This window comes from Canis aureus, chromosome 8 (assembly GCF_053574225.1).
Source record: "Canis aureus isolate CA01 chromosome 8, VMU_Caureus_v.1.0, whole genome shotgun sequence".
NCBI classification, from domain to species: Eukaryota; Metazoa; Chordata; class Mammalia; order Carnivora; family Canidae; genus Canis; species Canis aureus.
This window is the reverse complement of record NC_135618.1, coordinates 56,306,165-56,332,226: the sequence shown is the minus strand read 5'-3', so window position 1 is coordinate 56,332,226 and position 26,062 is coordinate 56,306,165. Positions and strand designations below refer to the sequence as shown.

The 26,062-nt window shown below is 38.8% G+C and overlaps 1 protein-coding gene across 4 annotated transcripts in view; it reads right to left on the bottom strand.

Moving 5' to 3' along the window:
- RBBP6 (RB binding protein 6, ubiquitin ligase) overlaps nt 1-23,286 on the bottom strand; it is a 32,059-nt gene extending 8,773 nt beyond the window's left edge. For 2 of the 4 annotated variants that reach the window (XM_077907048.1, XM_077907051.1), the window contains exons 1-13: nt 21,909-22,296; nt 16,677-16,776; nt 14,506-14,542; nt 9,918-9,962; nt 7,748-7,836; nt 7,534-7,630; nt 7,009-7,148; nt 4,159-4,331; nt 2,452-2,555; nt 2,001-2,338; nt 684-780; nt 451-529; nt 296-350 (exon numbers count right to left, since the gene is read on the bottom strand). In XM_077907048.1, coding sequence (XP_077763174.1) covers nt 296-350; nt 451-529; nt 684-780; nt 2,001-2,338; nt 2,452-2,555; nt 4,159-4,331; nt 7,009-7,148; nt 7,534-7,630; nt 7,748-7,836; nt 9,918-9,962; nt 14,506-14,542; nt 16,677-16,776; nt 21,909-22,074 — 1,520 coding nt within the window. In that variant the 5' untranslated portion in view covers nt 22,075-22,296. Of the gene's footprint in view, nt 1-295; nt 351-450; nt 530-683; nt 781-2,000; nt 2,339-2,451; nt 2,556-4,158; nt 4,332-7,008; nt 7,149-7,533; nt 7,631-7,747; nt 7,837-9,917; nt 9,963-14,505; nt 14,543-16,676; nt 16,777-21,908; nt 22,297-22,378; nt 22,519-23,182 lie in introns of those variants that run through there. The other 2 variants (XM_077907050.1, XM_077907049.1) reach the window with 2 other exon arrangements.
- Between the last annotated feature and the right edge of the window lie 2,776 nt (nt 23,287-26,062).

Below are 26,062 nucleotides of genomic sequence, written 5' to 3'. Positions count from 1 at the left end.
AGGCTCCATGCAGGGAGCCTGACATGGGACTTGATCCCAGGTCTCCAGCATCAGGCCCTGGGCTGAAGGCAGCGCTAAACTGCTGAACCACCCAGGCCGCCCAGATTTACTCATTCTTTTAGGAAATAGTTCTTCACATAATCTTGGATTTGTGACACTAAACAAAAACTATGTTAACAGGGCATTTACAAAAGAAGAGTTTATAATAAAAAATATTAAGAAACACACTAGATTCTAATTTCCATTATCTAGTTCAAAAGCAATCATCTGGAGATTATTTTAAACATATACTTACTGTTCCCAACCTGGTCGACCACCACCTGGACGAGCAGTATTTATTCTTACTGGACCTTGGAAACAAAAACAATGTAAATATGAAACCACATGTTAAGTAAAGTTAAAATTATTTCTGAAAGGAGAAAATGTTCAAATCAAAATGATTTTACTCACCAGTTGTGGGGATCAACTGTCCATGCAACAGTGACTGTCCAAGCAAAGATGGGGTTCCAAGTACAGGTACCTGGTAACCCTGTAGGATAAAAACACGAGTAAAAAGACAAAGTTAAAAAAAAAAAAAAAAAAAAGAAAGAAAGAAAAGAAACAGAAGAGTTAAAAAAAAAATCAGAGAAAAACCAGAACAACTATATGACAAATCTCCAAATTTAAGAGCCAACTAAACTTACTTTCTCCTCCATAAGAGCAGTGATTGCAATTGAAGAGGCCCCTTTTGAGTGCTCTGGTGCAAGGGCTGCAGCTGGCAGTATTTTACTATCAGAGTCCCTATAAAACAATGTAGTTTGCAAGATATTAAAGTCATCAGAAATGGAGGATTAAGAGTAAAAATATTACATATTATCACTAAGTCTGTTTGCCTACCACCCGCATTAAGGTGAGTTAAATCAAAGTTGATGAAAACTTTTGAGGAAAGTGCAAAGTGCTAAGTAAAAAAGGAAGTCTCCTTAAGAAGTCCCATCTGGGATAGTCATGACAGAAACCAGTTGAGCTGTAAGAATAAAACTTAAAAAAAAAAAAAAAGTCAAAGTGTGGGACCTAAGGAAGACAGAATTAAGAGTAAATTCTACTTCCAGCTCTACCACTGAATCAAAGAGATAGGAAAACCAAGAAACCCTGAGACTTATTCCCACTTTAATCACAGAAAATTAATGAGAGGTCTTCCATATACATGTGAAGGTCCCAGTCCTCAAGATTTTGTTTCAAAAAATCTGCACAGACTTCTGACACCTATTTTTTTAAAAGGTGGTTGATTCTTTAAGAATTTATGGACCAGGGATGCCTGGGTGGCTCAGTGGTTGAGCGGCTGCCTTCAGCTCAGGGCATGATCCCAGGATCCAGGATCCAGTCCCTTATCGGGCTTCCTGCGAGGAGCCTGTTTCTCCCTCTGCCTGTCTCTGCCTCTCTCAATCTCTCATGAATAATGATAATAAAAAAGAATTTATCAATCATTGGACTATGTGGTCCAAGGTCCTTTTAGTGTCTGAAGTGGTAGGATTTAAATGAGTTTTCATTGGTCTTCTATATAATTAGGCTCCAAAATAATTTTTTTCCCAAAATAATTAGTCTGACTTCTTTACTGACATCAATGTTTTATTGCCTCTACTCTATGGATCCAAATTGTGTTTAGTTCTGCTCAAATCTACTCTTTTCTAATACCATCATTATGACCACAAGCGAATTCTCTTTATGATTCGACATTTAACAAAGGTTGTTGGCAACTTGTATAGTTGTTGACCTTGGGATGCTTAATCATTTGCCAAGTGAAATCTCCTTCATTTGCTTGTTCCTCCAATAAGAACAAGTCATCTCTTACAGGGAAACCTTTAGAGGAAGGTTACTTTATTGAGTCCCCCACCTTACTCAGCCCAGTGGTTCACAAGAATTCGTACTGCAGGACATTACAACTGCTAAAGCAACATACATCAATAAAAAACTGTATTACCGATCTCACTTATTTCTGAAAAATGAGAGATACACAGACTTACCGGAAAGGTCCATCTGATTTTTCTGAGTGGACTGATATGGAGACTGTCGCAGTTATATCGGGTACAGGAGCTGGAGTAGAAGACGAATTTCCAGGCACAGGAGGAGCCAAGGAAGACGGATTAGAAGTTAATGAAGACATAGAAGGAGCTGAGTGAGTTGATGAAGAGGTCACTGGAATCATCAAAGGATCCTGTTGTCTTGATATTGGAGATCTCATCAGAGGTTGTAGGTTCCGCTGAATGAGTGGTCTTGGGGGTGGTATTGGGGGTGGTGGTGGGGGTAACTGTTTTCGTAGTCTTTTTGTATAACCAGTTTCATTTTTGAAGTTATTAACAGCCTACAGATATCAAACAGAAAAATGCAGGAAAATGTAAGGTTGTATTTACTCAAGTACAGTTTAAATAATCAAAAATTTATAAAAAAAATTTTCAGGGATACAAAGATAGCTACCTGTCGTAAGAATTTATTGGCAATTAAAGCATCAGGAGAGACATCATTTTGATGGCATGTAGGACATGTATGATCATCAGATTCCAAGAGTGCTGTTCTTATACCTATGTAAAATATTTTAAATATTAATAAAAGCAGAGCACAAACTCGGTGTTCAGGGAATGAATTACAAAGACCACTTACATCTGGTTCAGTTACATGACTGTTTCCAAGCATACATCACTAATCATTTCTAAGATTAGGAAACTCGGAAGTAAAAGTTCTCGCCTGATAGTACTCCTGTTCTAACATCTCTCTACCTTAAAAACAGAGGTCATAAATATAATTGCAACAAACATTTAAGTTGAGAGAAAAAGCATTCTTTTCTAAATATTATTCTTTTTCTATTTCAGGGGAGTATTATAAGGGAAAAAATAAAAATCAGATATAGTCTAGAAAGATAAAAACTTTATGTGGTTAGCAGGCTTTTAAAAAAGCCTCACGAGGGCAGCCTGGGTGGTTTAGTGGTTTAGCGCCTGCCTTCGGCCCAGGGCCTGATCCTAGAGACCTGGGATCGAGTCCCATGTTGGGCTCACTGCGTGGAGCCTGCTTCTCCCTCTGCCTGTGTTTCTGCCCCGCCGCCGCCCCCCGCTCCCCCCGGAGTCAAATAAAATCTTAACAACAACAAAAAAAAAGTCTCACGAGAAAAATACAAGGTAAAAACCAGCAGCGTTATTTAGGCAAGCAGGTCAGTGATGCCTACCAAACAGGACATAGGACAAACACTAAAAGACAAGATTCACCGACTATGCTGCAAAATAAAACACCTGGGAGTAAGTGATTTGTTAAATCTGAGACGTACTTTGACACAAATCTTAAGGGACTTCTTAACTTTGGTCTTCACTGAAGAGGCTCCCAAAATAAAGATTTATATTCCAAAGCTATGCTTAGAAATGAAAAAGGCCAGAGCAGGACTGAGCAGTTAAATATTCAGATAATGCCATTTTCATCTGGGTTAAGAAGGGGCAAATTTAGAGTGTGGCAGAAAAAAACCAAGTGCTCATATAAATGATCAGAAAAAAAGTCACAAGCCACCACGTGACAAATGTTGGGTAGTAGGCTTATAGAGAGAGAGCAGTTCTCAATCACACTTAGGAATTTTAGAATAAGCTATTTTTCACAATTTAGGAAAGAGATTTAAGTACCATTTAAAAATATCTCAAGATTATCTAAGGCCCAAAAGGCTTTCAAAAATTTGCATACCATTTAAAATGTATAGGAAACAAAAATCCTTCATTTTATAAAACTTTGGTACACCTACACTGAAGGTACAAGTGGCCCATTTTAATACTTGGCAGGACAACGACACTTGTTTAAAAAAAGGGGGGGTGGGCAGCCCGGGTGGCTCAGCAGTTTAGCGCCGCCTTAAGCCCTGGGCCTAATCCTGGAGACCCAGGATCGAGTCCCATGACAGGCCCCCTGCATGGAGCCTGCTTCTCCCTCTACCTATGTCTCTGCCTCTCTCTGTGTCTCTCATGAATAAATAAAATCTCTTAAAAAATAAATGTAGTGACAAAAACGGTTGCTACTAAATGCTCACTGATGAACTGACCAATTATCAACATTTTGTACTTCACTATTAAAACCTATAGCATTGCTAAGAGCCTTTCCAAGTAAACACACAGAACATTCTAAGATCTAGGCCTTTGAAGGGTCACCGTTTCTTACATTCATCGCAGTAGCTGTTTCCACAGCAGGGAATGACAACGGCATCAGTCATAATATCTTTGCAGATGAGACACAACAGTTCATCTGGGATAGGATCATCTTCTTCTGAAGAAGAAGATGGCTCCTCTGGTAAGAAAGGTGGCTTTTCTTTCTTCCCAATTGCATACGCTTCTCTGTAAAAGAAGGTTTTACTGTTTCAACACTGTTAAGAACGCAAAGTATTTCCAAGATACATACATACATACACATGTTCTACTATACCATTATGGGAACTTACAATTCAGTATGATGCTAAATTTGTTTATACAAGTATAATACCTTCCAAAATAAGGGAGTAGTTATGAACATCCTCCCCCTAAACAACAAAAAAGACATAAAACAAAATCCTTAACAAGTACAACAAAAAAAGATATGCTATAAAACTGGCTAAAAGGATCTTAAGAATCCACAACTCTACAACTGAGGGCCAGAGAATAAAGGGACACATTCAGTGCCACAAAATTATGTTTAAGTGGCAGAGACAGGATTTGAACTTAAGACAGGACAACACCCTAACCACAATTTTCTCTATCCTACCATGTTACTTGAAAAACAAACAAACAAACAAACGAAATTTCCCCTCCACAGTACAGTCTCCAGAACGTGTGAAGGTATTAAAGAGTGAATGCCATACCATGGGAAAGAGAAATTGGTGTTGACATTACACAATCAAGGGGGATAGCTCAAGGGAAATAGAATGCCACCAACCACAGCAGTTGCTAGAAGTAGACTGCAGAACCAGTGGCCTACTTATAATCACTATTTTAAAAGACTAATCTATTTACAACCAACTAAGAAATATTACTAAAAAAAAAAAAAAAAAAAGAAATATTACGGACTTAAGTGATCAAAGTTATGTGTTACAAAACTATAAAGTAACACTTCCATCATTTGAGGTCCATTTTTTAGCAGAAGAGCATTTTGCAGAAATGTTGTATATTAAATATATTAAAAGGAAAAAACAACAACACACTATTCTCAGACTTGTCACCACTGCTTGAACACCCCCATCTTCTCCATAATCAGGCAGGTTTATAAAACACAGGAATTCCTAGATAAATTCTTGCTACCTCATTTAGGAACAGAGTGTGTCAATCTCAACGCTGGAAATGAAAGAATCTCAGCTGTACAGAGTAGGGTACCTTAGGTGTGTTATTTGTGTTGCAGTTGCTCCATAGACATCACCACGATTCCAGAAATAAGTATCAATTTGCTTATGCCCCATTGTTCCCAATTTGTGAAAGAGGAGTCTCCCACTGCCCAAAAGAGAGAAAAGAAAAAAAAAAAAAAAAAGAGGAGAAGAGAGGATAGAAAAAGAAACAGAAGAAGAGTCTGAGTTGCTTATCAGTGGTGTTAGTGGAGAGGGTGAAAGTTTCATTTAAAATATTTGGGCTCCCATTTTCCCCAGTATTTGCTGTGTGTTTGGCACAAATGGGCTTTTGTATTTCAGCATTCAAAAGCAATGAGTTAATTATTAGTTAGGGTTCACAAAGGTGTGTTAATTTTTCCAACACAAATTTCTATTTAAATACTTTTACTTGTATATATTATATTAAGATGAAGCGGTCTGCTCTTAAATTGTGTCTGTAAAAACCATCCAATTCAACCTAAGTTGTTTGGAAGCATGTATGAAACGTCTGAATTAGAAACAGCGTAACAACAGACTGCTCTAAGATGAACCACAAAACACAGGATGGTGACGGAGAAAAAATAGATGGGGGTGAAACCGAGAAAGTGAACAGGGTTGGGAATTAGGAAGAACATTCATTCCTACCCATGAACTAAAATAATTAGCTACTCGCTAAAGGGCATACTCAAAACCACACCATCTGTTCCATATCATTCTGTATCAGAGCTATCTTACTCCATATCACCCTTACCTGCTCACTACACTGCATTTCAACATGACAGTATGAAGCTGAGGATAACTGTTCTGCATATTTTCTCTGGGTCACTAAGAACATGGCCAGCTACTCTCTAAATTGATGTTTCTCAAGGTTATGTCCTGAGGATACACTCACTTCATAAACCACTGGAGGACTGGTTAGAGAACATAGTCTAAAGGCACAATTAATACTGTGCTCCATGTTATAGGAGTTCACAGTTGCCCAGGGCAACTGAAAAGGTAATTAGATGTATCAATAAGGGCAAATAAAATGAGAAGTCATCTAATTGAACTATATCATGAGGTTTTCACATCTATCCTAAATCTGACTCAAAGTAAAATCTGAAAACCCTTTCAAAATAAGCATGAAGCAGTAGCATACGGCACTGTAGGTCTTTTAAACTAATGGCTTGTAAGATAAACCATATTTCAGAATCTTAACACTCATACAATATATACAAACTTGTTCAAGAGAACTCAGTTTTTCATTTATTCTTGGCACTTATATTTGCCTTGACATCTTGTAGAATGTTTATGCTTAAGCCTTTTATTTCTCAAAAGGATTAAGATATTTGTCTTCACTTAAAAAATGTAAATAGCATATAAGGTTATGTGGGAGTATGTATGTGAATGAGGAAGAAAGCAGGGTATGACAGAAAAAGAAAAAAACCAGAAGACTACAAGGGAAGTGGCACTCAGTGATAACAAAAACCCCAAAATTCATTTTAAATTTGCATTTAATGGAGCAGACTGCAGCCTCACATTCTTCACACAGAAATGCAACACATGGAGACTAACAATAACAGTCTTACTATACAATGCTCACAAGAAATCCAAGTAGCCACATTACGAGCCCGCGACTATACAAAGTACTGGCGCCTGGCCGGAAAGCGGCCTCACAGGTCATACCTAACTCGCATACTTACGCATCTATAGTTGGTATTGCGTATTTTCCAGTGTTGGTAAGCATTGCACCTTTCATATTAGGATCTTTCACTTCCATCATAAAACTTCTGGGAATACCAGTGCTCTTTTTAATCCTAGGACCAGATTCAAAGTTTTTATCCTATTCGGAGGGAAAAGGAGAAAGGAGAAGAAAGCAAGCAGTTACCTTTAGTATTAGCTAACATGCAATGCTTATTAATTGCTTCTCTTATTTGCAGTGCTTTATACATATGATCTCATTTAATCCTCCCAACAGCCACGTGAGGGAAATACTGCTATGAGCATCTATGTACATCTCACAAAGAAGTGGTGACAGGCCTGAAAAATCTCAAGTAGTTTGCCCAAACTCACCTAGCCATTAAGTGACAGAGCCTGGGCAATCTGGCTTCAGAGCCCGTGCGTATTTGCCATTGTAACAGAGAAGGCAGTGTTCACCAAGAAATATATGATAACTAAGAAACTGTTAAGAAAAATAAGGTGTACCACAGTTTCTTCTTTGGACTTACCCCATTTGTTGGGCAATTCTTAATATAATGGCCAGGTTTACCACAACGAAAACAGGTATAAGACGGAGGTGGTGGACCTAGAGGTTTCTTCATGTAACTGAAAGGGAAAAAAAATTACATGTACACGAAAACTTGAAAAAATAATGCTTTTGACTGGGGGGGGGGGGGGATCCACCCCAAAGTTCCTATTAGTATGAAGCATGTATGGACTTACTTGATTGGGTCGTATTCATGGCCAGATTGCGACATCATTGCTTTAATTTTATCTTCTTCAGAAGCATTGGCTTCAGCCAGATTGGCAGTCTGTTTAACAGGTAATTATTTGACACACACATTAGAAACACATTTAAGACCACACAGCCAAAGACAACACCACTCATCCTGTAAAGAGCAGTATCTAATCTTGCATAAAACCTAAAACCGAAAGCTATTTACATGTTTAACCTAGAAGAGGCACTGGGAGCTCCTTAGGTCATTACATGATGTTTGGGTGTCTGCAGGGCTGAGGAAGGTCCTTCTGGGGGCACTCAAACCTTAGACCCTGTTTGTACCTTATATTAAGATTTGCGTAGGACTCCTCTAATGGGTTAAAAAACAGATTCAGGAAACACTTGATATTTTAAACCTTAAAAATAATTCAAGTGTCACAACATAAAGACTTAATGCTTACAACTTGGAGGTAGGGGCTGGGTAGAATAACTGAACATATTACAAAGCTGATATTATGCCAGAAAGGCTCTTTTAGTAGTAGCATCAGTTTCAAAGTAAGTGCAAAGCACCCAAACTGAGCACTCATAATTTTAAATCCAAGTCTCCAAAGTTTTACAAATTTCATCTTTAAGGTATTATATACAGAATGGTCTAGATATAAGCAGGGTCTAAGGGAGTGAGTCCTAATAACTTGAATCTTCAAGCATCTAGCACTCACATCAGCCATTCATTGGGTTTTATCTTTACATTCATCCACAAAACAAGCAACCAGTTTTAACATTTTATTGTAATTTTATATACAAAGAATGCTTAACATTAACAGAGCTTAGAACAACAGCAACATTTACAGAAAACTGGATTACAGATGTTGAACAACTAATTTGTTTGAACCCAAACATTAATTTACAAATAGTTAAAAAAAAAAAAAATCCCCCAAACCTCCAAAATTCCCCAACTGCTTCCCACAAAGAAACAATGGTAGGAACAGACCAAAACTCAAATATGGTCCTTACAGCACATAAGAATTAAAACCGTGAACTATAAACTGCTTAAGATGTTAACTCTATGCTAGACCGCTTTGCATTAGAAAATTGTAAGAGAGGATGGTTTCAGCCCACTTTCTGTTTTAGAATCAATTTTAATGTTTAGTATTCCCGGAACAAGAGCTTAGAAAGCTGCATTTGTTACTTGGACATTTTGGGGGGATACATTCTAGGGGAAAAGGACACAACCTATAACAAAGCCAAGGATAAGACAGGGACAGCACTAATGGAAAATCCATCTAACTCATTAATCTTGGTTGCTAAGTTTGGTTTTACATTTCTGATAGTAGGGAAAAAGGATTTTTGGAAAACTGAAAGACTTCCTTCTTGATCCTCAAAATCTGCCTATTCCATAATATACGTCTTTTTTTTTTTTTTTTTGGCACGATTTGCAAGCTACATCTATTGTTGTAAAAAGTAATCCATCACTAGTGCTTTCCCAAACAAAAGTACACATTGTTGATCAGAAAATGCAAGCAATTTTATCGCAAAACATGGCATATACAATTATTTCAGGAGGTAACAATTTGCCCCTCTGCCAAACATACACATTGGTATATTCCTGCAAACAGCTTTATACATTTACACAATTCATGTAGTCTGTGTTCAAACAAATTAGGTTGTTTAAAACTTTTTCTAATGCAGACAGACTACAGGTCTATAGCATAAAGAAACAATTGTTAACACATTTAAAATGTTGACCTTCATGGGATCAATTCAAATATTCAAGAAATAACCGTGCAATCGTCCATGTAAAGGAAAGCTTCTATTTTGGCTGCTTAAAGAAAGTCCACATAATTTACAGCCAAAACCAGGGAATTCCTCCAGAACTTTGTTAGTTTCCAATGTATAATTAAACAAAATGTATGAGGGAAAAAAAAAAACCAAGTAAGTGTAGCTTCATGTGTTTCTTCTGTCTTGAAGATGAACAACACTCCAACATTATGGTGAGGCTGCCAAAATATTCCCCCTATCTTCTCAAAACGGCAACTACTCTTTACAGGATAGTAATAATGTGTACAAGGTTTTCGCAAAATATATCCTCCCCCAACCCCTCTTCAAACGATTGTTCCATATTAAAAAAAATACGATGTTAGAAAAAGATTTATATTTTCAAGAATATATATATACCTTTGTAAGCTGGGCCAGAGAAATAGACGCAGAAGAGTCATCAATCTGTTCACAAAAAATTAAACACACATTCAAGTTCCACACTGAAAACATCTGAAAGTGATCATTTAGTCCCTACTGCCACTTAATGTTCAAATATTGGGCATTTTCTTACAAGTTCTCTAAAGAATGTTATTTCCAGTTTTAAGCTGAAATTGTAGCTCACCCCGCTTTACCCTTCTCTACATATTTCACACACAGTAAAAGGTTAAAGTTAAGGGGGACTCAATTACAATGAAAAAAAAAAATCAACAGGGTAAAGAAAAATATATCACAGAAAATGTGTTCAGAGCATTGACTAAATATTAAAGAGTCTCCTGTCTATCAATGGTCTCTAAATTTGATAATGCTCAAGACAATGTACACTAGATAAGAGAATAAGAAATCTTTCTAAGCTTCCTGGAATGCCATTATATAACATTGTAAAAACAAGCAGCTCTTTAAAGGCTCAGATAATTGCTTTAATAAAACAGCTCCAACATAATTGCTACTTTTTTCTCTTTTTTTGAGCATGTACTGTTCAGTTTGAATAAGTTTGTTTATTCTCCCATACAAAGAGTAAGAATGGCTTCTTGCCAAAAAAAAAAAAAAGAAAGAAAAAGAAAAAAAAAAAAACCCCACAGCTTTATCAGTGCAAAGATGTTAAGCCAAAAAAAGGGAAACCTAAGGTAGCCTGGGGCAAAGGCAAACAGGGCTACTAGCAGATGGACTTTAATGTGCGAAGAAAGTTAATCTAATCAAACAGAGCAAGTATTATATATTGAAGGATATAAGAGGGATTTTAAAAATGTATTCTCAAATGTAACTCTAAAAAATTTTAATTATTTGATCCCCTGAAATGATTTTAATACCAGTTTTTTAAAAAGTATATGTGTGTATGTGTACACACACAGACACTCCTTTAGCATTTAGTTCTAAAGATAGTTCTCTGTAAGTGTACCAAAATGAAAACAGTATTAGCTTCCTATGTAGTCATTGGGTTGCTTATTCAACAGGTCATAAATTTCTCATGCATTATTGGTCAGAACTCTTGTTTAATATGGAGAAGATATAACAAGATGTCTGGGTCAAAGAAAAACAACAAAAACAGCAACAACAGCGAAGTGACTTTCCATCAGGTATTTTTCAAATATTCCAGAGAACTAAGAGTATTAAAATAAAAGCAGCATGACTGAGAGCCCCAAACAGAAATGTTACCAGTTTCAATATGAAGTTTCTTATAGCACAATACCTACCACAGTAGGAGTTCAATAAATAAAAATGTTGAGTAAATTTAAAATACATCTTATAAATATCTTAGGGTTTTAAAAGTTAGTTTAATGGATATTATTACTGGGATGCTTATTTAAACAAAATGTTCTTACCTCCCCTTTGAGTGGCTACAGAGTTCATAATGTACTAACTCCACATTCCTAATACACAAATATATAATCTACCAGTGGGTTCTTATTCTCATCTAGCTTTTAAGTGGTCTTTTGTTACAGAACTAATCTCAAAGAGAAGCTTAAAGAAAAAAACAAATATACAAATATCCTGTTTTTATCCAGAATAAATTCTGATCCTTCAATCTATTTTGAAAAGGGTTACATTTTATGTCAGCTAGGAATTACTCAAATTTAAGTAATAAGAACTGAACAAATTACTGTCAAGTATCATCTATGTTTCTAACCAAAGAACTTAACAGCTTTTCAAAATAGTCCATTACTATCTGGAATATTAATACTGATTATTTCTTTAAAAGAAAGCAGCTATATTACTTTTTTATAGCTGGAACCAAAATACTTTTTTTTTTCTTCCCATTCCTAAGATATAGCTTTTTTGGGTTCTTATGCCAGGCTTTCTTGCCCTTTTAGTTTTCTGCCAGCTTGTTATTAGTATCCTAAGAAGTGGTTTCAGATACTCAATATCTACATCACTTTCTTTTTTCCATCAAATAATCACTCAAGCACCTTAAATACCTTAAAGTCCATAAGAAGTCAAATTTACCACAAATTTGAGAAAGGCATCCATCCAATTGCTTTCTACATATAGCAAGGTACTGGAAATAAAATGAAAACTGCAGACAAGGAACGGTTTAAAAATGACTAGGAATTTACATATCCTAAGCATCACTAAATGTATTAACTCTCGGATGCTAATGATAAAAAAAAAAAAAATGCACCACGTTAAAAAAAGTTGTCTTCAAAAAAACTGATGGGCATCATTAAAATTAATCCACTTCCCCACATCTGATTTGTGGTTGTGCTTCTGTGAGAAAGAATCTGAAATCTTTTATGCCACCTACACTTGCTTGAAATTAAAGGATCCTACAAAATGCAATTCTGATATTTAGTAAAGAAGAATATCCAGCTTTGCAGTACCAACATGAAAGGATGACTAAATAAAACAAAGCTAAAGAATACAGAAACAGCCATCCTTGATCACAACTGGCTTAGGTTACCAAAAATGTACACACATCTACTTTTATTAATCAGAATTTTTAGAAATATGGTTTGGTGCCTCTATCTTACTTGGCTTTTGTGAATGTGTACAATAACATGATTTGTAAGATGGGCATTAATTACGCTTGATGAATATATTCTCTCATCTTAAATGCCAGCAAATGTACCCCAAGCAAATAAATGATGGGGATATTAAATTACCTAATGTCTCCATTTCAGACAATTCTACCTAAAAATTAAAGCCACTTTTAAGTATCTAAAAAAAAAAAAAAAAAAGGAAAAAAAAAAAAAAAGAAAAAAGAAAAAAAAGAAAAGAGAAATCTAAATAAGCATAAAATAAACTGCTTCTTGTAGTGTAATACAGACATGCCAGGGAACACACAAGGCTAAAAGAATGTTAACTTTATTTATGAACATGTGATTTGTGTTTATACACATGCTAATAAACAAAAAGGAAATAATTGTTTTCAAGAAATAAAACTTCATCTGAATTAGTTTAAATACTATATAAAAGTACTTTATACAAAATGTGTTACATTAACTACTACAGTCACCAGGATAGTCACTCTAATTTGTGCTAGCATTTGGATACATAAAATCAGTTTTAAACCAATCACCAGCAAAACAGAAACTTGGACATTATTTTTTACAGCATTATGCTTTAAAAACCAAAAAACCAAACCAAAACAAAAAACCAAAAAAACCAAAAAACCCAAAAAAAAAAAAAAAAACCACCAACGAAAAAACCATAAAAACCAAAAAACCCCATATACCCTGGGGAGGGGGTGATGACCCCAAAACACTAAGTTTTGATCTTTGAATCACCATTATTTAGTTCCATGAGAACTAAAAGGCCATGTATTTAGAGAACAAGTTCAAAGTTCAGATATTCTATATTATCATGTTTAAGATGCAATGATCAAAGGTTAGTGAAATGCCTGATACACAATTAAAGATCAGTAGTATTTAAAAAGGATAAAGTGAAACAGCAAGCAATACCCTTGAATTCTAAATCAAGATTTCAGACAATCTCGTATTGTGTACAGATCAAGCCTGAGCAGTAAAATGTTTCGAGAACCATCAAGTTTACAGAATCCAATTACTACAGCCCTATGCTCTGAAACAAATGTGTCACCCCACAACCCAAGAATATAGCTGCCTTTTACTTAAGACCTCCAAGTCAACATGGTGTCATACTTAAGCTATGATCATAAAAATTAAGATGTTATCCCAATCAAGGGGAGTTATCTTTGATAAGCTACAGCTCTCAATTAGCTTACCATTAATGCAGCATTTTAGTATCTTTATGAGAAAGAAGGAAAGATTTGAATTTGGAAAACTAAGCAAGCTAGAAGTGGAAGACCTTGTATTTAAATTTAAAAACAACGTATTCAATTGTATAAATCATCAATGAGACATTTATGTACTCATGGGGGCCCAATTTCAGGTCTCACTCTATATAAAAAAAGAATAAAAACCCAAAATTGCCAAATAGAACAAAACAAAATAATAAAGCTGCATCAAAAGTCTCTGGAAAGCTCTTTTCTATATGTGTCTGAACTTGGAGAAAGTATCAAATTTTAATATTAGCTTTGCATAGTGCTAATGCATTTTTTAAAGCCATCAATCAGGCAGAAAAAAAAACTAACAAAAACTAAGTGATACAACGTGAAAATGGCAAAATATACACTCCAAACATTTTTTTATTGCAAGAAACAAAAAGCACACAACAGCCTGTACATACATACAAAATACTAACTATAGACAGACAGATGTAGAACATGTTATCATGTTCATTAGTGTAAAACCTACACGATCTAAAAAGAATCATACATTAACTGTACAACACAGTGTTATACAGGGAGGATGCTCTCATATTTAATAAGAAACAGTGTTTTGGGGGGCACAAATTACCCATTTCTACAAAGTAAATGTGCAAATTATGCCACATATATCCATATTCAACTGAGCTGTCATCAAAATACATTTTATTTACAACATGTACTATGATCAGTTGGATATTAAGTTCTAAATGATTTACTTCACTGCTACATTATAAAGGCAAAAAGCAATGTGTAGAAAAAGTGTGAGATTGTGTTTTTACATACTGCTTTTGAAGTTCCCATCACTGGTTCAGTTCGACTTCTAAAAAATAAACAAAACCGAAAATAACATTAATTAATGAGCAGCTATTTATGGATTTTTGCCCTAAGCCATATTAACACGTTTCTCTAATCACATATCTTTATGAACACAATTTTCCTTTGGTACAAATACTGAAAAACAGCCAATTTCCTAAGTAATAAATACACTACTTTGATTAATCTTTACCATCTTTAAACAGTGTTAAGACATATCTATGGCAGATAAATAACTTCTGTATTAAGGAATTCTAGAATAGGTAGGTGTACCCTGTCATTTTTAACAGATGTTTTCTTTCTCACAGGTGGTATGAAGATCTTTTGCTAGGAAACAGTGTAGCTATTTCTTAATAGACTGAATAACTAAATTATATTATTCCCAGGTTTTAAAAATAGTAACAAATGTAAATTTTCATATTAGATTTTCTTAAAAGACCACTCACTGTTAACATTAAAAATTTGGATCCCCGAGAAATTGCGGTGTTCCAAAAACTAAATTTCAAATCCAGAAAGACAAGTTGATAGTTACTTTAATTTTGTATAAATCTCAAAACAATGACCAAAGTTTAAACAAGAATTCCAACTTCTGGAAAAACACAATATAGCCTCACAGTGTGTTAGTTCAAAGAATGAGTTTGATGGTTAGGAATTCAACAAATTTAAGTACATACAAATAAAGAAGAGAAAAGAAGAATTTTAAAAGTCTTCATAGGAAAGGGGACAGGGGTTAACTTGCTAATACAGAGCTTAAATGTTCAGGTGAAGTTTATACTATCCTGACCACGGAGAAATGTTAGTGCACATCTGAAAGGAGTTTCTAAGTTTACATGCGATCTGGAAATCCTGGGATAAAAATGAAGCTTTCATTTTCTAGTATTTGCTCAATGAACTCAAAGGCATTTAACAAGGCAAAAAGATTACAAAGGAAAATTCACACATAGTGAATTAACATATAATTTTAAGAAGCACCTTATTTTCCCATGTACTTCAAGTAATTCTCTAAGAGTTTCTTAGTAAAACAAAACAAAACAAAACAAAACTAAAAACTGAATATTTAGTGTTTTTAAAAGAGCACTTGGTAAATTCAAGTGCAATTTCACACTAAATTCTAGGAATTATTTCCTCATAATTTCTTAAAATCATACAAAAAATTTTAAAAATTATACAAAATTAAAAGTGTAATTCACTTGGTATTTATAAGAAAAAGTATGCAGGTTTTTAAGTTGTTACTATGTAGAAGGTATTAGATATTACACAAAAGGATCTCCAAATGCTGACATGGAATATAACATTATAGCAAATCAATGACAATAATCTTACAATGAATACTTGCCCATATGAGGTAAAGCTCCAAGAAATGACTATTTTACCTCAATTCCAAGAACACATTCCATTTCCCAGAACTGGCAAATTCCAGAATTTTCCATTGGCCAAAAACAGAATTTGCCAAAATTTCAAATAAGGCTACCTAACTTCTAAGTGGAAATCATTACCCTTCCCACATTATTAGAATTCTAACATCATTAAAATTGCAAGAAAACACAGAAGTTTAAAGATGTTTTAATCCTGTGTCTTTTGTGAATGTCTTAAGCTCTAGGTTGGTGCTAAGATACTGTTGTGTTCTTACTCCAATAATGAGTATCTACCATGGACTAGGCACTATTTAATTCTTACAGCTCTCTTCTAGTATTAAGCACTCATATCCCTATATTATTTTGAGAAATCTATTTTGAGGCTTTAGGTAACTTACCCAAAGTCACACGATTGGTGTGAAGCAGCTACTGGAGTCAAACCTAAGCCTGATTCCGTAAGTCCTATAAACTCCATAGCTTCCCAACAAAAGCCCCTTATTGAGAAGCAAATGTTAGCATTATTGAACACTCTTGATGCTCTCAAAACACTTAGCACAAATCTCTTAACATATTTATGTAGCAAAAAATTCTTCCTGATAGCTTGTAACTATAGGTTAACTGGGGGAAGAAATTAAGAAAAAACAAATCCACCCTCACAGCTTTAAGAATTAAGAAGATATAATTAAGGTAAAGTAATGACTTCAGTTCTAAAATACTTGTTCTTTCCCACAAAATAAAAAAGTCTACTTTGAGGACTTAAATACATGAGATTTGATAAATACTTACATAACATATGTCTTGCTTGTGGATTTAACACCTCCAATAGGAATTCTTCTAACAATTACAGATGAATTCTTAGGAATTAGAGCATTATCATCAGTATATTCTGTAAAAAAGAGAAAGAGGTGAATTTCTATTTGGCGATTTGGAGAAGTCAGTCCTCAAGAATTAGTAAACTTCAAACATAAATTCTATGGAAAATGAACTTAAATTTAAAAGAGCACTAATTACTGTATGTTCCTTGCATCTAGGTCACTGATATTGTCAGAACAAATATACAAAGCCATAGGAGGTTCTCTTCCAAGGATGCCAAATACTGCCGTCAGGTTCTCGGCTCTAATGTCCCTACTTTTGTGGAACCCCAAATCTCAGTAAGGCTCTCATTCTTCAGTTTATTCAGCCAGTAATGCTAAGCATCTGACTATGGGAAAAAGCTGTTATTTAAAATGAAGGCATTCTGTCCTTATAGCCCTTCAACATGAGTATTACTAAAAACGACAGACTAAAGAAATTGACATGTTTTACATATTTTGAACAGAGAAAATACTTTTGTAAAAAGAATCAGTAGTGGGATGCAACTCTGGATAGAATGTTGATTCAAGGCCCTTCTGAGGAACGGACGCTTGAAACTTAAAAAAAAGGTGGAGAAGCTAGATGGATAGATGTGCAAAAAAGCCGGACAAAGAGTGTTTCAGTTAGAAAGAAAAGCGTGTGAAAAAAATCATAAAAAAGGCCAGAATAGTTGAAAGATAATGAAAGAATGACTTTAATTACAGATAGAAAGGTATAGATCACACACTGATTTATAGTTTGTTTCTAAGTACAACAGGCAATCACTGAAGGACTTTAAACAGAAATGATGACAATCTGATTTACCTTACTAACAAACAAGGTAACTCAAGTATCTATCTGGAAAACAAACCCACAGGGGAACAAGAGTAGAAAGAGGGTGATGACCATTAAGGAGGCTGCTGCGAAATCCCAGTAAGAATGTGCTGTCTGTGCTGGAACGTGACAGATGAAGAAATGGAGAGAATCAGAATGTTTTGAGGTGGAACTGATAATGCTATCAATGGATTTAATGGGGGAAGGAAGAGATGAAGGAAAAAGAGCAATCAAGCATAAAAAACTGGGTCCCTGGCTTAAGTAACTGGAAGAACAGTGATGTCACTTTCTGAGGTGAAAACAAGGAGGATGAGTGGATCCTATTTTTCTGTTTAAACTGCCCATTACTTGCAATAGTTCTGGAAGAATGAAATTACAAGAGGAACTAGACCAATTAATTTAACTATGGGTAAAAAGATTCCCTGAGGAGGGATCTGTAAAAATACCAAAAACAAAAATAATCCACTAGAGGGGGATAAATGTGAAAATGTACCCATCCCCCCATCACACAATCAGATATTAGGGTTCATTCTTAAGATTACGGAGTTTATGTCATTTAAGTATCACTCAGCACCAAGTGGCTGACTACCTCTGTTCTTCCAGTTATTTGAATTTATCACACACGTAAGCATTTTAAGATTATATATGCTCTTAATTTTAATCATAACATTATTAGTTATTTCCTTTTACAAACTAAATTGTTCAAGAAAGGATTCTTTTCAGTATACTTCAAATAGTAGATGGTATCTCAAAGGTATATCCAATCAGAGTGATGCAATTTCCAAGACCATTAGAGACCCATCATCATTGTCTTGATAGTCTGTGATAGTCCTAAATTTCAAGCAAGCTCTGATTAAGAAAAATTGGAAGGGGATCCCTGGGTGGCTCAGTGGTTTAGCGCCACCTTCGGCCCAGGGTGTGATCCCAGAGACCCGGATGGAGTCCCACGTAGGGCTCCCTGCATGGAGCCTGCTTCTCCCTCTGCCTGTGTCTCTGCCTCTCTCTCTCTCTCTCTCTCTCTCTCTGTCTCAAATAAATAAAATACTAAAAAAAAAATACTTTCTGAATATGTAGCAATTATCAAAAGCATTCACTGTAGCTTTCCAAGACAACTTATTAATTTTTTAAAAAGATTTTATTTATTCATTAGAGACACATAGGCAGAGACCCAGGCAGAGGGAGAGGGGCAGGCTTCTCAAGGAGCCCGATGTGGAACTTGATCCTGAAACCCCAGGATCATGCCCCCAACCGAAGGCAGATGCTACCACTGAGCCACCCAGGCGTCACCCCAAGACAACTTATTAATCTGATCAACACAGTACTGTGTCAGACTAAAAGTCAGGTACCTAACACCAGATACTCTGATTGCCTTATAAGTACCTGAATTACATTGTTGACTTCCTACCCTTAAAATACCTTACTAATAAGTCGCCTGTCCGCATCATCACAAGTACCTTTCCAGGTGCCATTTTTGATTAAAAAAAAAAAATGTGAAGACCATGGATTTTGAAATGAGAAATAAAACGAATTTGAGAAATGATTGAAGATATTAAGAATCTTTTAAGAACATTTCATTCCAGCTTTCAAATCTTTCACACTTAAGTTTAGAATGAAGGTTTGTTTTTTTTTTTTTTTTTGGAGGTGGGGAGAAAGTGAAAGGTAAGAAAACAAGTTTATATGGGAAAGCTCTATTAAAAAATATAGGAAGATCATTTGGGATCTGTTTTTGAAATATAGTCTAGAAATAAAGGAGCAAGATTCTTAAATCTAACACATGAAATTCTGATCCAAGCATTTTGCTCTAATCAAGATTTAAGGGTCCTAAACATGGACAGATTCCTAAAACTCTAAGGAATGTTTTACAGAAACGTGATATACTGGTTAATTTAACATTAATTCAAACAAATTAAAGTGATACAGTTCAGCATCCTCTCCCAGGCAATCTCCAAACTATGAGGGCTATAAACATTTATTTTGTACTCCCTAATTCACTGGATGGTGCTAAAATCCAGCCCATTCTTACTCAGCTGCCTGTGACGTTGGACGCTATTTCCCGTAAAACTCATTAAGTGACTATCCTCTGAGCTTCTATGCCTGGTATCTTTTCCTCTCCTAATTTGAGGATTGCACAAAATGCATTCTCTCCCCTGAAGCTCCTTCTCTTAACCAATCTAACATCAAAGCTTTCTCCAATAAGGACAGTTCACACAAACATATAAAAGAAAATATTTTGCTGGGCAGAATATTTCCCTGGCTTTCAGGATTTATAAAAATAATACATCACATAATTTCCTGACTTCGGGAAAAACACACACACACACACACACACACACACACACACAATGTCACAAATCTCTCAGATTTCTGGAGAAGAATTCCATCAACTCTAACTTACCCCAATCTAACAAAGTTGTATTCAATTACTGGGGGGAGAAAATGGACAAAGTATAGCCCCAAATGATGAAATCATTTAATACTCCAGTAAAATATAAAACCTGCCTAAGTGAAAATTGTCTCAATATTCTTTGCTTTCATTTATATTTTCTTTACTCTCATTCATAAGTACCATTAACAAGTATGTCCTGAAATTCTTATAAACCCATCTGTCCTGTGAAGTGTGGCTAAAATATTTAAGGGACCCTTTTGGTGGCCTTAAAGAGTACTTCCTTCAAGATTTTTCTTGAATACTATTTTAAAAAGCTGTTTCTCAACTGTTCATGATGACTAGCAATTTTTCCTCTCCTTGAGTAGAGGATTCTACACATAATTATGATCACCAAAACTTCAAGTGAAGTATCCCTTAGGTATGACATAATTTTAAAAAGGGTTGGGGTGGGGGCAGCAGAGAATATTCTTTCACATATCATCTATCACGTGAGTAAATAAAAATTCTTTCTTAATGAATATATTTGAGTCACGCCAGTAGCGCCACTCTGTATCATAACACAATTATGCTTATATCTGGATGTAAATGGGTAGCAGCTCTTTTACACAGTAAGATTCACTCTATTAAAAACTATAGGCTAGGGGCGCCCGGCTGGCTCTGCCAGGAGAGCAAGCGACTCTTGGTCTCAAGGCTGTGAGTTCGAGCACCAGGTTGGGGGTAGAGATTAAAAATAAAGTCTTAAAAAAACAACCACCACTCCCTATAGGCTAAAAGTGAGGGCACCCTCTCCTTAATTTCAACTAAAAGAAACCAAGTCACACCTTAAGCCAAATTTAGTGACCAATAAAATACCCTAAGCTAATTAGAACTTCTCTTTATTTCTTCCCAACCCAGACTGACCTACTGAAACTACACATCAGCATTACAGTACCGAGAAAAAGAAACCAAAACAAATGCAGAGCCAGAATCCAAAGAGACTCCTTATCACACTGTCTCATCTGACGTGAAAATCCGCAACATTATAAAACGTTTTCAAAAAGGAGAAAGAACTTAGATTCCTATCAGTGGCTTGTTTGAAACTCATGCGGTAGCAGCCTACTAATTCTCACGTATCCTGGTAACGACAAAAATCCTGTAAAGTCTAGCAATTAATTACTAGCTTAAAAAAGAAGAGCCTCCAGTTTTTGATCTTCACTAACTTGCTAAATTTTAAGGGTAACGTGACAAAGTTAGTTCAATCACTTAATCCCTGTATTACTAACTCTGGAATTCACACACAAAAGTGGTGACATCAGAACACATCAAGTTCCAAAAGAAATTCCAACCGTAAGGAAAGACTGGCTGGATTCAATCATTTAAAAATATTTTAAGTGAGGACCCCTTCTCCAACAACACAGGCAACTCCAAAAGAAAAAGAAATGAAGTACACAAGGACAGGAAAACAAACAAACAAAAACAATAAAAACAACAACAGCAACAAAAACACAAGTACATAAAACCTGCCACTGAACCCCAGACCGCTGTCAGGCCAGAAAGTTAGACAAGTACCTCGACTGCTGCTTTAACAAGTAAGAAGCCTCCCCCTCCTCCTCCTCCTCCTCATGAAAACCAAGCTCCAAAAGGCAACACGGCAAAAAAGGCCCCCAGGGATCTGGATAGCAAACCACCCCCCACCCCAGCCACCAAAATAAAATCCTCATTTTTAAATTACATTTGAGAAGAATCAGACTTCCACGTTTGTTTGTTTTTCTTTGGGGGGTTGGCCTGTTACCCGATGAACCCACGTACGCGGGCATCAAACAAGCCGGTTAAACTCCCGCGGGCCGACCGCTGCCACCCTTGGGCCTCGGTGAAAAGTTGTACCCCGAAGTGTGAGAATGAGCAGCCCCGCCGTCATGGCGGTTTCCCTGCCGGGCCACCAGCGCCCAGCACAACCAGCGAGTCCCTGGAGCCCATGTGGCTCTTACCTTCTTTCGTCTGCGCGTTGGTGATCTGCAGGTCGCAGTCGGCAGCTTTCAACTTCTCTCTCCCCATAATCTGCTTCTTTAAATCGCAGAGGGAGATGTGGAGCCCATCAAAGGTGACGGTATCATAGTTGAGTTTAGAGGAAAATTTATAATGCACACAGGACATGGTGCCAAAGGATTCCTAAGGTTCAGCGAGGAGACGTGGACACGCTCAATATATGTGTATTTACGAACTTAAGAGCAAAATAAGGTACACGCACAAAACACTCAAAAAAGACACCGAAGGACCCTAAGGCCTCAGTTTAAATAACTCCCCCCCAAACCACAAGCAGGGGTTCGTAAAAAAAAAAAAAAAAAAAAAAAAAAAAGAAAAAAAAAAAAACAATAATCAGAACACACAGCCCCCCCCACCCACCCACGGCGCCCCCTCCCCGCCCCGCCCCCCCCGGAGACTCAGAAGCACTTCATACGGGAGGAAGCGGACGAGGACGAGGGGGGAAAAGGGGAAATCGAGAATCCGCCAACGGGCACAATGTCACCCGGCTGGGTCCCCCTCGCTCATGCTAAGGGGCCGGCAGGAGACGGGGGGCAGGCGGTGCAGTCAGTAAGCGGTCAGTCCACACGTTAGAGTCCGGATGACCCCGCGGGGTCAGGGGTCCATAGCGCGGCCGCACCTCCCGGTTGGTCTCTCTTTCCGTGGATTGGGGTGACCCAGGCCCCGGGAGAAGGTTGGGGGAGAGGGCCTAGGCCCGGAGTCCACGAGCGGCCTCTCGCCTCCTCCTGGCTTCCGGACGACCGGCGTCAGCTTGCCCAGGCCCAGGCCCGGGCCCAGGCCCCCCTCGCACAGACCCCTGTCGCCTGCTCCCCGGCGGCCACGCGCGGCCCCGCGGCCTAGGCCAGAAACGCGCGGTCGGCGGAGGAGAGGCCTTCCCGCAGGCCGCCCCCGGCGCCGGCTCCGCCTCCCCCCCGCCGCCGCCGCCGCCGCCGCCGCCTCAGACACAAAGCCGGTACTAGGCCTCAGCGAGGCCTCGAAGCACTTCCTCACCACCCCGGGCCCCAGCCAGCGGCCGGGTGGCTTTGGCGGACCCTGGGGACGCCGCCGAGGCTCCCCGACGCTTCCTCTCGCCGGGCGCTCCGCGCTTCTCTCGCCTTTCCGCTCCCGTCGCCTTGCGGCCCGAGCCGCGAGAGGAGGCCCCACGGGAACCGCCGGGCAACGGCGCGGGCTTCGGGGGCTCTCTTTTTGTTCGGCCCCCCTGCCGCTCCCGGGCCCTCACCCAGCGCCGGCGACACCTCCAAGCCAGGCACTATGGCGGACGCGGCCTGGCTTCGGGCGAGCGCCCCACTCCGGGGTCTCTTAAGCAGGGATTGCACGGGCGGCGCGCGCGGGGCGGGGCTGGCGTGCGCGGGGGGGCGGGCCGGGGGCGGGGCCCTCGGCGTCACAAAGCGCACCGGCCCGCCCACGTGACCCCGCGCTTTGTGACTCGGAGCGCGGAACCTGAACCAGCCGGGAGAACGGAAGGAACCATCGGCCTCGGCTCGCGGGGGGGGGGAGGGGGGTGCCGCGCGGAGGGCCGGCTCACTAGGCGGCCCCGGCGCGGGGGGAGCCCGGATTCCAGCGGCCGGCGTGCGAGGTAGTCTCCGCGGCCAAGGCGGGCGGCCGGCCAACTCCCTTTCCCCGCAGTCCCCGCCGGCTCCCCCAGTTGGAGTAAACATTATGGTTGCTATGCACTGAACTGTGGTTGCTATGCAAGCGCCCCCTAGCCTCCCCTTCCCACGAGCCGGCTGCCTTCGGCTCCGCTAAGCGGCGATTCTGGAGCAGCCCCCAGACCTCCCCACCCCCCAACACTGTAAAGGTTTACTGAGCCCCTACTATGTGCCAGGCCTGGGGCTGAGCCCTTTGCAGCGCTGCCGGGCTCTGGAGCCCAGTTGTCGGGGTCCGGAACCCCAGCTTTGGGGTCGAGGTTTAACTGTGCCTCAGTTTCCTCGGCGGTAAAGTGCAGTTTAAACTAGAACTGGGGGTGGCGGATGGGGGCACCTGGGTGGCTCAGTGGTTGAGCGTTTTGCCCTGGCTCAGGTCGTGATCCCGGGTCCTGGGATCGAGTCCTGCATGGGGCTTCCCAGAGGGAGCCTGCTTCTCCTCCCCCTGCCTGTGTCTCGGTCTCTCTCTCTCTCTATCCCTGTCTCTCATGAATAAATAAAATCTTTAAAAAATAAAGAAAGAAAATGGTACTCGGCCTACCGGGTTGTTATGGATTAAACGAATAAATACGTTTCCATTGTTGAGGACCGTTCCTGGCATATGGTTCAATGTGTCTCCCATGTAACTCAATAAATGTCATTTTAGTTTTTTTCTTAGATTTTATGTATTTATTCATGAGAGACACAGAGAGAGAGAGGCAGAGACACAGGCAGAGGGAGAAGCAGGCTCCATGCAGGGAGCCTGACGCGGGACTCGATCCGGGGTCTCCAGGATCACGCCCTGGGCCCAACGCGGCGCTAACCCACTGAGCGACCCGCGCTGCCCCATAAATGTCATTTTAACAACATCAACGAAACCTCGTAAATGGTCGCCACTACATGATCTCCGATTTATATAGATGAGGGAATGGAAGCTAACAATCGAGAACTTTCTGATTCGCAGAGTCAGGGGAATGCCTGCTTTGTAGCGTCTCGGAAAGCCCATTACTAACTGTAAAAGAAGGGAACTGTGCCAGGTACCCCCTCAGTGGGTCGGAGATTATTTTTTTCCTTGGGGCATGGGGAAGTTATCGTAACATGCATAAAATTCATACTGTAAAAAAAATGCATTCATAAACTGTAATAATCACTGTAATTTACGATGCATTTTCCTCATGCTCCCTGGATTTTTCCTGGCTTGGGCTCAGAGAAGATAAGTCACCGAGAAAAAGCTCACACAGCCATGATGGGACAAAGTTTGCCAGGGACTTCCTAGATACAGACACCCAATCCTTGCAGAATGTGGTTTAAGTCCGTCATCCTCTTACCAGGACAATCTTCCTAAGGGAACTTCATCCAAATAGGATGGCCACCATTCTATTTCTTTCACTTTTTTATTTTCTTCCAGGCATTTATTACTACTTGCCATGGTATATATTTACTTTTTAGTTTTCTGTTTCCTTCCCACAGCTGAGAACAAGGATTTTTCTCTTTTGGTTATGCCATATACCCAGCTCTTAGGACCCCAGCCTGGACATAGTAGGCACTCAATAAATGTGTTGAATAAATACATTGATCTATAGAAATACTATGGCAGTAAGATTTCGGCAAATCAGCCCCGGAGACAACAAAGACAATGTAACTCAACCACACCATTAACATCAGTGCTTTACACATATAACAAATTTCTCCCACCTTTATCTTCTTTGGTAACTAACCAAAAGTTCCTTGCTCTTGGGTCCACTTCCGAATGGCCACTTTTCTTGAAAAACCTGTATGAACCAAAGGGGGGTAATTACATCTAATGAAAGAAAAGGTGGACAGGAAAATGAGGTATTGTACTGGTATTCACACCTCTAAAGTGGTAAATCTATATTCCTTCACTAGTCTTTGCCTAATCCCTTCACACTTAATTCAATATTAATTTAGTCATCCTGATGGGACACAAAGGAGGCCACATCCCTGTGGTAGAGTGGATTAGAATCCTGCCAGAAGAGGAGTATGTGTCCTTGGAAAGAATATAGTCAATGTTATCGTTTGGTCCAATGGTTCTCAGCCAAGAGCCCTTTACCATGCTTTTGGAGACTTTACCTTATAACACATCAAACAGGTCAAAATTCACCCACAACCTGCATTAAAAGCGCTCGTGATGGGATTTAATTCAGTTGCTTGCCTAATTGACAAAATGTTACCTTTGGTTCATTCCATTAAATTCCTCAGTGGATCTCAACTATGTGAATTTTTCTTTTTTAAGATTTTATTTATTCATTTGACAGAGAAAGAGCACAAGCAGGGGGAGCAGCAGAGGGAGAAGGAGACGCAAGCTCCCCACTCAGCAGGGGGGTTCAATGCCAGGGTTCAATCCCAGGACCTCAGGATCATGACCTGAGGCTAAGGCAGACACTTAACCAGCTGAGCCACCCAGGTGCCCCTAAATTTCTGTTGGTAATATGGAGCTTCTCTCCCTGACACTTCTC